The following is a 12949-nucleotide window of genomic DNA, read 5'->3' as shown; positions in this document are numbered from 1 at the left end:
TCCTGGCTTCACACAGAAGGCACAGATTCCCATGGCCTGGAGCGGGCTGGTCTGAGGCTGACAGGATTCTGACAACCTCATTAACCTACTCATACCTAAGAAGAGTGCCAGATGGCTTCCCATACACCATTTAAACCTATACTGTTCCTGGAATAACCAGATAGCCAAATGGAAGAAAAGAAAGTTGGATTCATACCTTACATCTTATACCAACGTAAATTTCATATGGATCAAAGTAGAGTATTTAAAAATCAAGTTATGAAAATACTAGGAAAAACCATAGGCTATTGCTTTTGTGATATGGACGTGCGTAAGGACTTTCTCAGTACATGACACCCTTAGAGAGAGAGAATAAGAGAGAATGAGATGGAGAGGGCAACAAGAGGCAGGGAAACTTGGGCTCCCCCTAGAGGTTAGGGACATGCAGTTCCCATCCTCCTGTGAGGCATCCATCAAGAGGAATCTTCGATTTTCTTTAACTTGCTTATTCTGTGGCAGGGGTTGGTACACTTGGTTCTAGTCAAAAAATAAGAAATTACGGGTGGATGGGGGGACCAGCAAGGAAAGGAAAAAGAATACAGGAGAATTTCTTTCCTCCCATTATTGCTTTTGCTATAGTCCTGGAAAAAGTTTTCAATAAGCATCCAGTGGGAGAAAGGAAAGCCGGTTAGGACAGGGTAATGATTACTAACTTTCTTTAAATTTTCATATCTTGAAAAGTTTACAAAGACTTTCTTATACCTTATCTCAACTCTTTAACAACCTTTTGAGATAGGCAAGATACAGGGATAATTGGCCTAATTCTTTATCTAAGGCATTTCACACCCAGAGAGATTAAGTGACTCCCAGGTGAGTGGCTGGTAGACTTGTGACTCAGAAAGGAGTCTTCTGAGGTCATAGTTGTACTCCTTACACCTCTATACTGGGCTGATTTTTTTTTAAGATTTTAAAATTTATTTATTTATTTATTCCCCCTCCCCTTGCGACTTGTTTTTTGCTGTCTGTTCTCTGTGTCCATTTGCTGCGCGTTTTTTTCTGTCTGCTTATCTCCCTTTGTTGCATCATCTTGCTGCGCCAGTTCTCCACTTTGCATGGGCCGTCAGCTCTCCGCGGCGCACGGGGCAGCCTACCTTCCCAAGGAGGCCCTGGGACGAACCCAGGCCTCCCATATGGTAGATGGGAACCCAGCTGATTGAGCCACAGCCACTTCCCATACTGGGCTGATTTTAATTGGGCATCCTATAGTACAAAAGAATATCAATTTATTTAAAATAGGGACTCCCCTATCTGCCAAGATGCTGATAGTGAGCCAGAAGTTCCAGAGATTAAGCTACTTCCTAATTGCAAGTTAGAAACGAAACATTCTTTCATGCTACTAGGCCAGATCACATTCCTTTACCACAATACCCTCTTAACTTTTAAATCATGCACTGCTCTCAAGATAAATATTTGCAAAATTCTATACATGTACTGCTATATTATGTCTATTAAAAGCATAGACAGAGGAGTAGATGTGGCTTAAACGGTTGAGTGCCTGCTTCCCACATGGGAGGCCCCAGGTTCAAATCAAAAAAACAACAAGCCAACTAATGAAAAAACCAACTCAGGGGAGCCATTGTGGCTCAGTGGTTGAGTGCCGGCTTCCTACATACAATGTTCTGGGTTCAATATCTGGGTCTGATAGCTTAAAAAAAAAAGGCATATGTAACTAATAGAAATTAAAAGAGATAAGATAAAAATGAGACAATGTTTTGTTTTTATTTATTAATGGTAAAATAAAAATCTTTTTTCTTATTGAGAAGAATTATTAAATTAGGATCATTTTTAAATGTCTTTCTAATATTGGCTTCTTATCAAGGCATAAATACATTTGGCAGAGGAGCATTTTTAATGGTAGTAGATGTAAATCCACTATTCCAAACAGTCTTCTTGATCATTTCAAATGTTTTTGGCCATTTTCTCATTGAGTCTAATTAGATTGCCATTTTTTAAACCTCATAATATGACAATCAGGGACCTGTTATTAAAAGAAGGCAAAGTGTTAGCCCTGCCATTTTCTTCTTGTTAACTTGTGTTTGCCTTGTTAGTCTTACTATTGTGTGGTTTCTATGCTGGATTCTTTTTAGGCCACTTGCCCATTTTATGAGGGCTGGTTTAAGAGGAACGAGGCAATATATAGTCTGTGAGTTCATCTAACCAGGCATATAAAATTCAACTCATGGCAATATGCTGAAAGAAAATGAGCACGTGGGGAGGCCACAGTCATGTCTTGGCCTTGTGAGCTCCTCTCCTTTCCTAGGACCCCGCACAAAACTTTGTGGTCCATGACCATCTGGCCTTCATTCATTCAGACTGAGAAAATGCACCATTATCCAGCCATCTCATGCACGTTAGTTAGGCTTAATTTATGTCATATTTTTGTCAGTTAAAAGCATACATGGAAGAAGTTCTCATTTTTCATACCTCAGTGAATCTTCTTACATTTTAGAGACCAAGGTGATGAAATAATAATTGAAGGCCTACTCAGCAACTCATTTTGCGATATGCACTGTTGTAATACACTTAAATGAGATCTATATTGCACCTCCTTTTGTGTAAGAAGGAAGGGGAAATAAGAAAATCTCTCCATATATTGCTCATTTAAGCAAAAAGAAACAGAGGAAGGATAATGAGACTGATCCTCACAGCACACGGGGGACATGGGATAGGAAGGTTAGAGAGCATGGGGGCAGGAGAATGATAGTTTTCTGAATGTGCCTTTCTGTACAGCCCTGCATTTTGGAAGCATGTTTCACATACATGAAACAAGAAAAAAATATAATCAGCACTGATAGGATAAGAAAAACTCAAACTCAATACCAAAAAAGCCCAATAATCAAGTTGTATTTCAAATGAATAACATAACCTCATGGGGAACAACTAACCCAAGTCATTTTTGAATGGTAGTTGGACTATGTGCCTTCAGGCTAATAGCATAAAGACTAAATAAACACCGAACTAGAGTTGGTAGGCTTCTTATTTCATGGGGGCATGGTTTAACAGTTCTAAAAGTACTTTCTATACATTTTAGTATTGAACAAATAAGTAAATATATTTTAGGTAATTGGATCCAGGGTTCTCACTGTTGAAGAAGGGAGTTACATATATGAAAAGAGGATGGGTAGGATGAACCTTTAGTTACCAAATAGAAGTATCAGTATAAACTTATGGATTTAAATATATTTCAATAGTTAGATTTTTTTAATGGATTCAGATGTGGAGGGTGTATATGCATATATTATATATATAAAAATGGAGATGATAGATGTAAATATATTCACATGTATGTATATATACATAGATTTATTCCCAGCTTTGCCTGCTGAGAAGGCTTAGAAGCAATACATCCCAATAATGCCTATATCTTGGTTTCTGAACACCTTTTTCCATTAAGCAGAACCTGACCTCCTTGGAGAATTGGCTAATTCTAGAGCTGAGACAGGAAAAATACAAGATGAGCCTGAAATATCTTGATAGGCCAAAAAGTAAGGAAGGCTCAAAGATTGATCGGGACATGTCAGAAAGACAGGAACTAGATTAAAGGGGCTCCTACTGGCTAAATCTGGAGCCACTTGAGCATCAAAATAAGCAGCAATAGTAAAAGATTATAATCTATTAATAAAGTAATAATTTATGAGTCCACATGATATTAGTTAATTAAACAACTCACAAAAAAATAGGATAAAACCAATGTAAAATATTGAGAAATCTGGATGAAGAATATCTAGGAATTCTTTGTACTACTGTTGTGACCTTGCTGTAAATCTGATATGATGTCTGAATGTTTAAAAATTAATAAAACAAGGTAAAGAAAAAGTAAAATGAGTTCTAGTGCAGCCATAAAGTGAAAACTGGGTACTGGTCTAAAGGACAGGAATGGCAGTGTCTGAGGAAGGTCATTGTTTGCTTCTGTTCAGGTCACACCTTTGACTGCTTTGAAGTTTGCAGAGCTGTCTGCTAAAGCTGGCTTTCCTAAGGGGGTGATCAACATCATTCCAGGCTCAGGTAACCCCTCAAATGACCCATGTGACTATACTCAGTGAATGAGACAGTGGTAGCTGAATGCCTGTTTTCCCACTGGAGTCTTGTCCTGAATTATAACTATATTAAAACTAAATATAGTTTACCAAACAGTTGCCTTAAGGATAAATACATTTACAATGTGTGAAAATCTTAAAATGGAAATGTAGTGGGGAGGGGGGTGTCTGCAGGAGAGGATCATAGCAACATTGTGTAACTCCCCTAAAGTGGTCCATTTTTATTTTCATTCCTTTGGAAGATTAAAAAACCAATGCTTACCCATTTTCTCCTGGACTGATGATTGCATGGAGGGTTTCATTTTAGATTTTATCAGTTTGTAATTAATACAGAAAATGTAAAACATGATTTAAATGAGAGCTTAGAAATGCACTTTGATGAATTCAAACCCACACTCATTGTAGGTAGAAACTGAATTGCTTTAATTCATGTTTCATTTCCTGATTCTACAGGCGGCATAGCAGGACAACGTCTTTCTGAACATCCAGACATCCGCAAACTTGGTTTCACTGGTTCCACGCGTATTGGCAAACAGATCATGAAAAGGTAGTGCTTTTAAGTATATCAATTTGCTACAGATCCTATTAAACTGTGTGTTTTGTTTGCTTTTTTATATAGGGTAGTTTTGGAGGGAAAACACCATACCAAATTTAGAAAAGAAATCTGCTTATCACTCCTGGATATTTAAATATAATAAAATACTCTCTAAAGTATTAAAGACCACAGTCAATGAAAGTAGAATCATAGCAAATTCTGTACCCTACTGGTAGCTTTAAGCAATCCAACACAAACAATTTTCCATAGTAAAGCTGTGATCCAAATTTTTTGGAGCATAGGTAGGAAACTAAAAAGGCATATAAATGATAAATCTGTTTACTTATAAAATGGATTCCTAAAAAGCAATAATAATAATTTTAAAAATTACAAAAAATCTAAATGTCTAAAGTAAGGCAGTGGTTAAAGTATGTTAATGTAATGGAATACTGTGCAGTCATTATGTTTATGGAGAGTTTTTTTTTTTTTTTAAAAGATTTATTTATTTATTTAATTTCCCCCCCTCCCCTGGTTGTCTGTTCTTGGTGTCTATTTGTTGCGTCTTGTTTCTTTGTCCGCTTCTGTTGTTGTCAGCGGCACGGGAAGTGTGGGTGGCGCCATTCCTGGGCAGGCTGCACTTTCTTTTCACGCTGGGCGGCTCTCCTTATGGGGCGCACTCCTTGCGCGTGGGGCTCCCCCACGCGGGGGACACCCTTGCGTGGCACGGCTCTCCTTGCGCGCATCAGCACTGCGCATGGGCCAGCTCCACACGGGTCAAGGAGGCCCGGGGTTTGAACCGCGGACCTCCCATATGGTAGACGGACGCCCTAACCACTGGGCCAAAGTCCGTTTCCCTATGGAGAGTTTTTAATGACATGGAAAAATGTTGCTAAATGGGTATAGGGAAAGGAAAATAAGTTACAAAACTGTATATATCAGGTAATCCCAACTATGTTAAAAAGAAGCAAAGCTATGAGAGGACATAGACCAGAAATGTGTGTCAGAATGATAAAAGCAATTATCATTGAAAAAGGGAGTGAAATTTTGTGACATTTTCCTCCTTCTCTCTGCACTTTTGCAGGTTATTTTCCAATGTTTTAAATAAAATGCTTCTGTTAGAAGGAGAAAATTAACAAATACCTTTTTAAAAATTGATATTAAATATTTGTTTCCCAATGTTCCAGTAGCAGTTGATTTCCTTTGCCCAGCTTTAACCAAAATTTCTATATACAGAGTATTCAAATTTTCCCATGAGAAATTCCAATCATTTGACCACAAAAATTTTTTTTAACTTTTTATTATGGAAAATCTCTAAATATACACAAAACACATAGAATAGCTAATAACTGCCATGTGTTCCTCACCTAGCTTCAATAGTTACCACCATTCTACCAACTCATGTTTTATTTTTTAATGTTTCTTAGTATTTCTGAGGATCAATGATATTTTTCATACCAAGAGATAATTTATCATTTAAAAAGCAAGTGACACACAGACATTAAATGCTCATCTCTTATTTCTTTTTCTCCAGTTGTGCTGTGAGCAACTTGAAGAAAGTTTCCCTTGAACTTGGTGGCAAATCTCCCCTCATAATATTCAATGACTGTGAACTTGACAAGGCTGTGCGAATGGTAAGAGTGGATCAAATCCAAGTTAAATAGGTGCCTATTTCTAAAGCATATTTTACCTTAGTTATCAGAGGTCTTAAAATGAGATTTGATTTCATTGAGTCATAAATAAAAATCTCTTTGTGATTCTGGAATACTCTAGGCACTTAATTATTTAAATAATGTCCTTTTAATTCTCACTGAAGTGTTTTTTTAAAACATGATGTAAGCCATAACGGTCATATCAAAATGTTCAAAAGATGTTCTAGTGGGGCTCCCATCTCCTTTCTCGTCCTTTCCCCCCAACACCCCACCCCGTCAACCTGAACAGCTCTACTTTTATCTGTTTTACAAATTGGGCTTCGGGCAAGATTTTTCTCCACACATCCAAGGGTCCCCTATTTTTAAAAAATGGCAACGTTGATTTACTGGTTTTAACCAATATACTGTGCTTTTTGTGAGCTAGCATAGGGAAAGCTGGATAAAGGGTAGATGAGTACTCTTGTGTTATTTTTGCAACTTCTTGTGAGTCTTAGACTATTTAAAAGTATAAAAAATTAAAAACAAACGAACATTGATCTAGTCCTCATTCTTCATTTCTGAAATACAGGCATACCATAAACCAGTGCTGGGCATAGAGTGTATTAAACTCTTTCAAAATTCTGGTGGAAGTTTGTGGTCTTCCCAGTTCTGTGCAATTAACCTTCTAGGCTATTACTTTAATTTCCTGGCTGCTAAAACAAATATCATGCAATGAGTTGGTTTAACCAACAGGAATTTATTGGTTCATGGTTTGGAGGCTAGGAGAAATCCAATATCTAGGCATCATCATGGTGATGTTTCTTCCAAAAAACTGTTGTGTTCTGGTGCTCCTTGGTCCTTGGCTTTTCTATCACATGGCAATGCACATGGCAGCCTCCTCTGGCTTCTCTGGGCTCTGTTCCCTTTCCGCTTCTTCCTGTGGCTTACTCTCTGTGTATCTGAATTTCATTCTGCTTACAGATGACTCCAGTAATAGGATTAAGACCCATCCTCATTCAGTTGGGACACACCGTAACTGAAGTAACCTCATCAAAGGGTCCTTATGTGTTCACACCCACAGGAATGGATTAAGGACAAGGTTTTTTCCCAGGGTACTTAGCTCCAAGCCACCACACCTATGCACTGAGCAGAATCTGTTCACCCTTGCCCATAACTGTCAGTGTAATGAACACCCACAACAGAACCTCACCACACAAGGGCCCCAGAGAGAATGGAGTGGTCTGCGAGTGATGAAGGGGACAGGCTCTCCTATGGCCAGAGCCTGTGGGGAGGCACCTCTGGAGGTTGTAGCAACAGACAATGGCTGGGGTACATCGACTGCCATCAGGGGTCAGGACTCCCCTGGCTGTCTGGGTTTCTGAGAGCCTTCTAGAAAAGTGCCTGGGGAAGAGAGAAGAAAGGGAAGAAGGATTTTTACTATACCATAGTCCATTAAATTTTTAACAGCACCTAGCTGAATGCTAGTCTTCACTAGGTATCTCATACTCTTTATTGTACAATATGAATCAAAAAGGAGTGAATAAAGACTGCTTAAGGTGAAATAATTGTGAGCATGGAGAAAATCCCAGTGTAATGAATCTAAAAAACCATTCCTTCCCTTTCTCTAACATTGACTGTTCATAGAATAGTGAACCTAATATCCAAGTTTTATACGAAGCTCTAGAAGATAGGAATAGATAACCTTAAAGAGTCTTCCTTCCTACCATCTAGGGACCCAAAATCCAAGATAGTGAACTCGCTTCTGAAAATGTTAAAGTAGCAAAATGTATACATAAGGAAGAAGAGTATTTTTAAAAAATAATCTCTTCTCATTCCCAGTCTGTCCAGTCTGGAGGTAATTGGAAACTTGATTTAGAAAGAGAAGATGCACACATCATCACTCTTTCAAATCTGTCATTTATGAGTGCCTACATTTCAAACATTTTAAAAGTGTTTCTTTGAAAAAAGGCTTTTCCTTTTGGCGGGGGATGCTTTCTAAACGTGTGGTTTATACAAACTGATGAAGAGATTTTAAATACAAAATTTGGTATGGAAATATAATTAAACTTATAGAATAATCTAGATTTCCTTGCCACACAAAATGTATCCTTTGTGGTGTGTCCTTATTGTTATACACATTTTTAAAAAGTGCTAATGGACCAAAAGGAGGGAAGGAGAAATAAAATCCCTAAAAACATGCTGAGTCAAAACCGAATATCTCCAAGCAGTTCTCATGACTAGATAGGCCAAGGGGAGTATGTTTTTCTATGACATCTCTGTGCTGTCTGCTATATTCTAGAAACCACCTAATTCACTGTATGTACAACTTTATGACAATCTGGACCTTCCCATATAATGTTAATATTTTCTCTTCTGCTGCTAAAGGGCATGGGGGCAGTATTTTTCAACAAAGGAGAGAACTGTATTGCAGCTGGGCGCTTGTTTGTGGAAGAATCTATCCATGATGAATTTGTGACAAGAATGGTAAGGCATCTTAAAAGCTTTATGAATTTTATGGAAATTATTTTTACCTGAAAAAATATCTCTTGGATTACTAATGAATCGTTAGGTGTGATGACAGTATTTTGGTTATATTTTTTAAAATAGTCATTATCTTTTAGAGCTATCTCCTTACATATTTGCAGATTAGATTATATGATATCTGGAGTTTGCTTCAAAATAACATAGGAGAGGAGGAAGTGAGTGATGGAATTAATTGGTCATGAGCTCGTCTCTTTTGATGCTAGGTGATCAAACATGGGGTTTCACCATAATATTTGCCTCGTTTGTATATAATTGTTCATAATAAAAAGTTATAGGTTTATATAAAAAGCTTGATACAATGTACTTCAGAGTTGTTATTACCCATATCTTGCTCTGGATTTGTGATATATTATATCCTGTACATTGTTATAAATCTCTAAATTGATTATGAGAGGTACACAACTAGATCCTCAAAGATTCCCAACTGGTACTTAATACTGCAGCGTATCATTTCCCCCTCTAAAATAAATAAAAACCTTGTAAATTGATCCTGATACCATAACTATGGGACTAAAAGCCATGCATTAAAATGAATTCTGAGGTTAAAATAAATTCTAAATTATATTAAATTATGTCATTACGATGGTAATATAAATCATGTGTTTGCTTATATTTGCAAAACCAGCACCCAGCTTTTTTTAATGAATCAATTTTATTGATACATATTAATAAAGTATAAATCCATCCAAATCAATGATATTTGGACTATATCATATAGTTGTGCGTTCATCGCTTCAGTAATTTTTAGAGCATTTCCATTATTCCAATAATAATAACAATAAACAAAAACAAACAAAAAACTCATCCAGCTTTTTTTTTAAACCAATTCCTACATATCTTCTCCTCCACAGCCCACCCCCCCAAAAAAAACCCCAACGTACAAAGGTATTTTCCTTTCATGAGAGTGGAGACAAGGAAGCCATATGGAGAAGCCGACGGTGGGCAGTCAGGTGGGCGGGGGTTGCCTTCTGAGCATCCTAATGTAATTCAATTTTGTGCCTCAGCAAAATTACCATTTACAGTACTACATATCATAGGCTTGCAGGGTCACCTAAAAATAGTTGAAATTTCAAATTGCTGAGACCGGAAATTTCAAGGATTTGCTGTATTAGTCCATTGACAAATATGTTTTGCTCACATGCTGTTCGTATTCATTTGTTCATTCAAAAGCTATTTTTCTGAGCACTTACCAAGGACCAAACATTGTACTGATGATGGAAATACAAAGGCCAACAAGGCAGACATGGCCTCTGCCCACTCGGAGCTTCTAGTCCAGCACAGGGCTTTGTGCAAGGCCTTGAGAACTATTGCCAAGCATAAATTCAAATTCATGAACCCCTGGATTTCTACACTGCTGGTCATGATAACTCTCATTCTTTCTTCTTACTAGAACTGGACTTAATGTTTAGAAAATGCAGAAATAGATTCAGGTAACTGAGGAACACAAGAAGAAATTACAAAGACATGTCAGTGATGAACATTGTGCAATAAAGATTGTTTTTCATCTGACGGTTCTAGTGAGTCCTCTGGTTTACCTGTACCATGAGAATTTCACAAGGGCAGGCTGCCGCATTTAGGGAGAAAACAAAGATGGCAATGTTGCCATTCTAGACATCCTTTTACCATGAAGAGTTTAAGTTTACAATGTTAACGAAAGTTCCAGAACACCAGCTTGCTATTTTAATGGATTAATATTCAGGATAATTTTGATATATTAATAGCATCTGTACCTTATGTTGTATTAGAGCACAATAATTAAGCACTTGGGTTTTCATTATTTACTGGATATGTGCTCTTGAGCAAGTCTCTTATTTCTAAGCCTCAGTTGCTTCATCTATAAAGTTGAAATTATAAATAATAAATAAATAGATGATGACACACCTATTAACAGCTTAGTAGAGCACCTACCACATGGTAGAAACTCAATCAAAGGTAGCCATTGTGATTATTAACAGAGAATTGTGTTTTGTGAACTGGGTGACACACAGGTGGAAGAAATTAAAAAGATGAAAATTGGTGATCCACTTGACAGATCTACTGATCATGGACCCCAAAATCACAAGGCCCACCTGGAAAAGCTTCTGCAATACTGTGAAACTGGAGTGAAAGAAGGGGCCACCTTGGTGTATGGGGGGAGGCAAGTTCAAAGACCAGGTAAGATCCCTTCTGCACAAGGATTAGAGGGCATCTGCCTTCTTAAGTTGGAATGGATGGACCAGTTTTCACTGCAGCACCATCTTGCCTCAAAAGTAAATAGTAGCCTTTATAGTATAATCAGAAGAATTAATTTTTTTTTGAGGTACCAGGGGCTGGGGAATGAACCCAGGGCCTCATACGTGGGAAGCCAGCACTCAACCTCTGAGCCACATCAGCTTCCCTGAGTTGGTTTTTTCATTTGTTTTGCTTGTTTGCTTTTGTTTTCTTTAGGAACAAAACCCAGGACATCCCATGTGGGAGGCGGGTGCTCAGCTGCTTCAGAATTAATTTCTTGATCCTGCTTAGTTACTTACAATGTGGCATCTTGGACAGCATAATATTTTTGAGCCTCAGTTTCCTTCTCCATAAAATAGGATGAGATATGCACACACTGTTTCACAAGGCTGCAAAAATCAGATAGAATTTGTGGTGACAGGCCCTTAGCTATAGAGTAAACAAGTGTAATGAATAACTGGAGATAGATTCTTGGCACTGTGAGATTTAATCTTAGCAAACATAGACTGGGAAGGATTTATTCCTGTTGTCTAAATAAAGCGGGGCCTGTTATTGAAATATTTGAATGGCTCGATTTAATGATAATTAAACAACTAGGAGAAATAAATAAATCTTTCAAAAAAAAGACATGTAAGAAATCAAACAACCAAATTCAATGTATAGAACTTATTTTAATCCTGAATCAAATAAATCAACTGTAAAAGATATTTTTTAAATAATCAGGGCTATCAAAATATAAGTTCTAAATGAAGAATTAGCATTAATTTTGTTAGGTGTCATAATATATTGTGGTTATGTGAGAAAACATCCTTATTTTTTACAGATTTTACTGAAATACTTGGCAGTGAACATTATGGTGTCTGGAATTTGCTTTAAAATATTTCAGCAAGGAAAAAGGGGATCAAATATAGCAAAATACGAATAAGTATTTATTTTACTACTCACTAAACTATTTTCCCTACTTTTACATATGTTTGGAATTTTATACTAAAGACATTAAAAAATAGGAACCGGGAAACGGACTTTGGCCCAGTGGTTAGGGCGTCCGTCTACCATATGGGAGGTCCGCGGTTCAAACCCCGGGCCTCCTTGACCCGTGTGGAGCTGGCCATGCGCAGCGCTGATGCGCGCAAGGAGTGCCGTGCCACGCAAGGGTGTCCCCTGCGTGGGCGAGCCCCACACACAAGGAGTGCGCCCGTAAGGAGAGCCGCCCAGCGTGAAAAGAAAGAGCAGCCTGCCCAGGAATGGCGCCACCCACACTTCCCGTGCCGCTGACGACAACAGAAGCGGACAAAGAAACAAGACACAGCAAATAGACACCAAGAACAGACAACCAGGAGAGGGGGGGAAATTAAATAAATAAATAAATCTTTAAAAAAAAAAAAAAAAGGAACCTAGGAATACTAAGGCAAAAGAGAGAGGTGAAAATCTCCTTGGTTTTACTGACCCAAGGAAAAAAGTTTAATGTAACTAAACAAGAGAACTATTAGTTGAAATTTATCCTATAATTGACGTTCCTCTCTTCTTCTTTTTTTCAAATAGGCTTTTTTATGGAACCAACTGTGTTCACAGACGTGGAAGACCACATGTACCTGGCCAAAGAGGAATCCTTTGGGCCTGTCATGGTCATCTCTAAATTCCAAAATGGGTATGTTCTTCAGGAGCAAGTTAGCTTAGGTTTTGATTAGATAAGTTCATTTTCCTCTGCCATTGTATCATATAGAGAGCATAAAGTCAGTGAACTTGTAGTTCTCTACCATACGAATAACTGCCTTATTTAAATAATTAGAAAATTACACTTTTACCAACCAGTGTAGATCATAATATAGTTTTTCTTCTAAGCTTAAATTAATGGCTGGCATTAAGGGATTTTAGCTGGTTAAATTTCAGTTTTTGTGCAGTTGACATTTGAAATGTCTGTGGAAAAAGGCAAATTACTGAGAAATAATGAATAA

The 12949-nt window shown here is 37.6% G+C and overlaps 1 protein-coding gene across 1 annotated transcript in view; it reads left to right on the top strand.

Moving 5' to 3' along the window:
• ALDH1L2 (aldehyde dehydrogenase 1 family member L2) overlaps positions 1–12949 on the top strand; it is a 63609-nt gene that overhangs the window by 42656 nt on the left and 8004 nt on the right. Inside the window, exons 16-21 of the mRNA XM_004446782.5 lie at positions 3957–4044; positions 4530–4623; positions 6143–6242; positions 8625–8723; positions 10772–10937; positions 12537–12642. Of these exons, the coding sequence (XP_004446839.2) occupies positions 3957–4044; positions 4530–4623; positions 6143–6242; positions 8625–8723; positions 10772–10937; positions 12537–12642 (653 nt within the window). The remainder of the gene's footprint in view (positions 1–3956; positions 4045–4529; positions 4624–6142; positions 6243–8624; positions 8724–10771; positions 10938–12536; positions 12643–12949) is intronic.

Source organism: Dasypus novemcinctus, chromosome 12, assembly GCF_030445035.2.
Source record: "Dasypus novemcinctus isolate mDasNov1 chromosome 12, mDasNov1.1.hap2, whole genome shotgun sequence".
NCBI lineage: Eukaryota > Metazoa > Chordata > Mammalia > Cingulata > Dasypodidae > Dasypus > Dasypus novemcinctus.
This window is presented reverse-complemented; position numbering and strand designations above follow the sequence as displayed.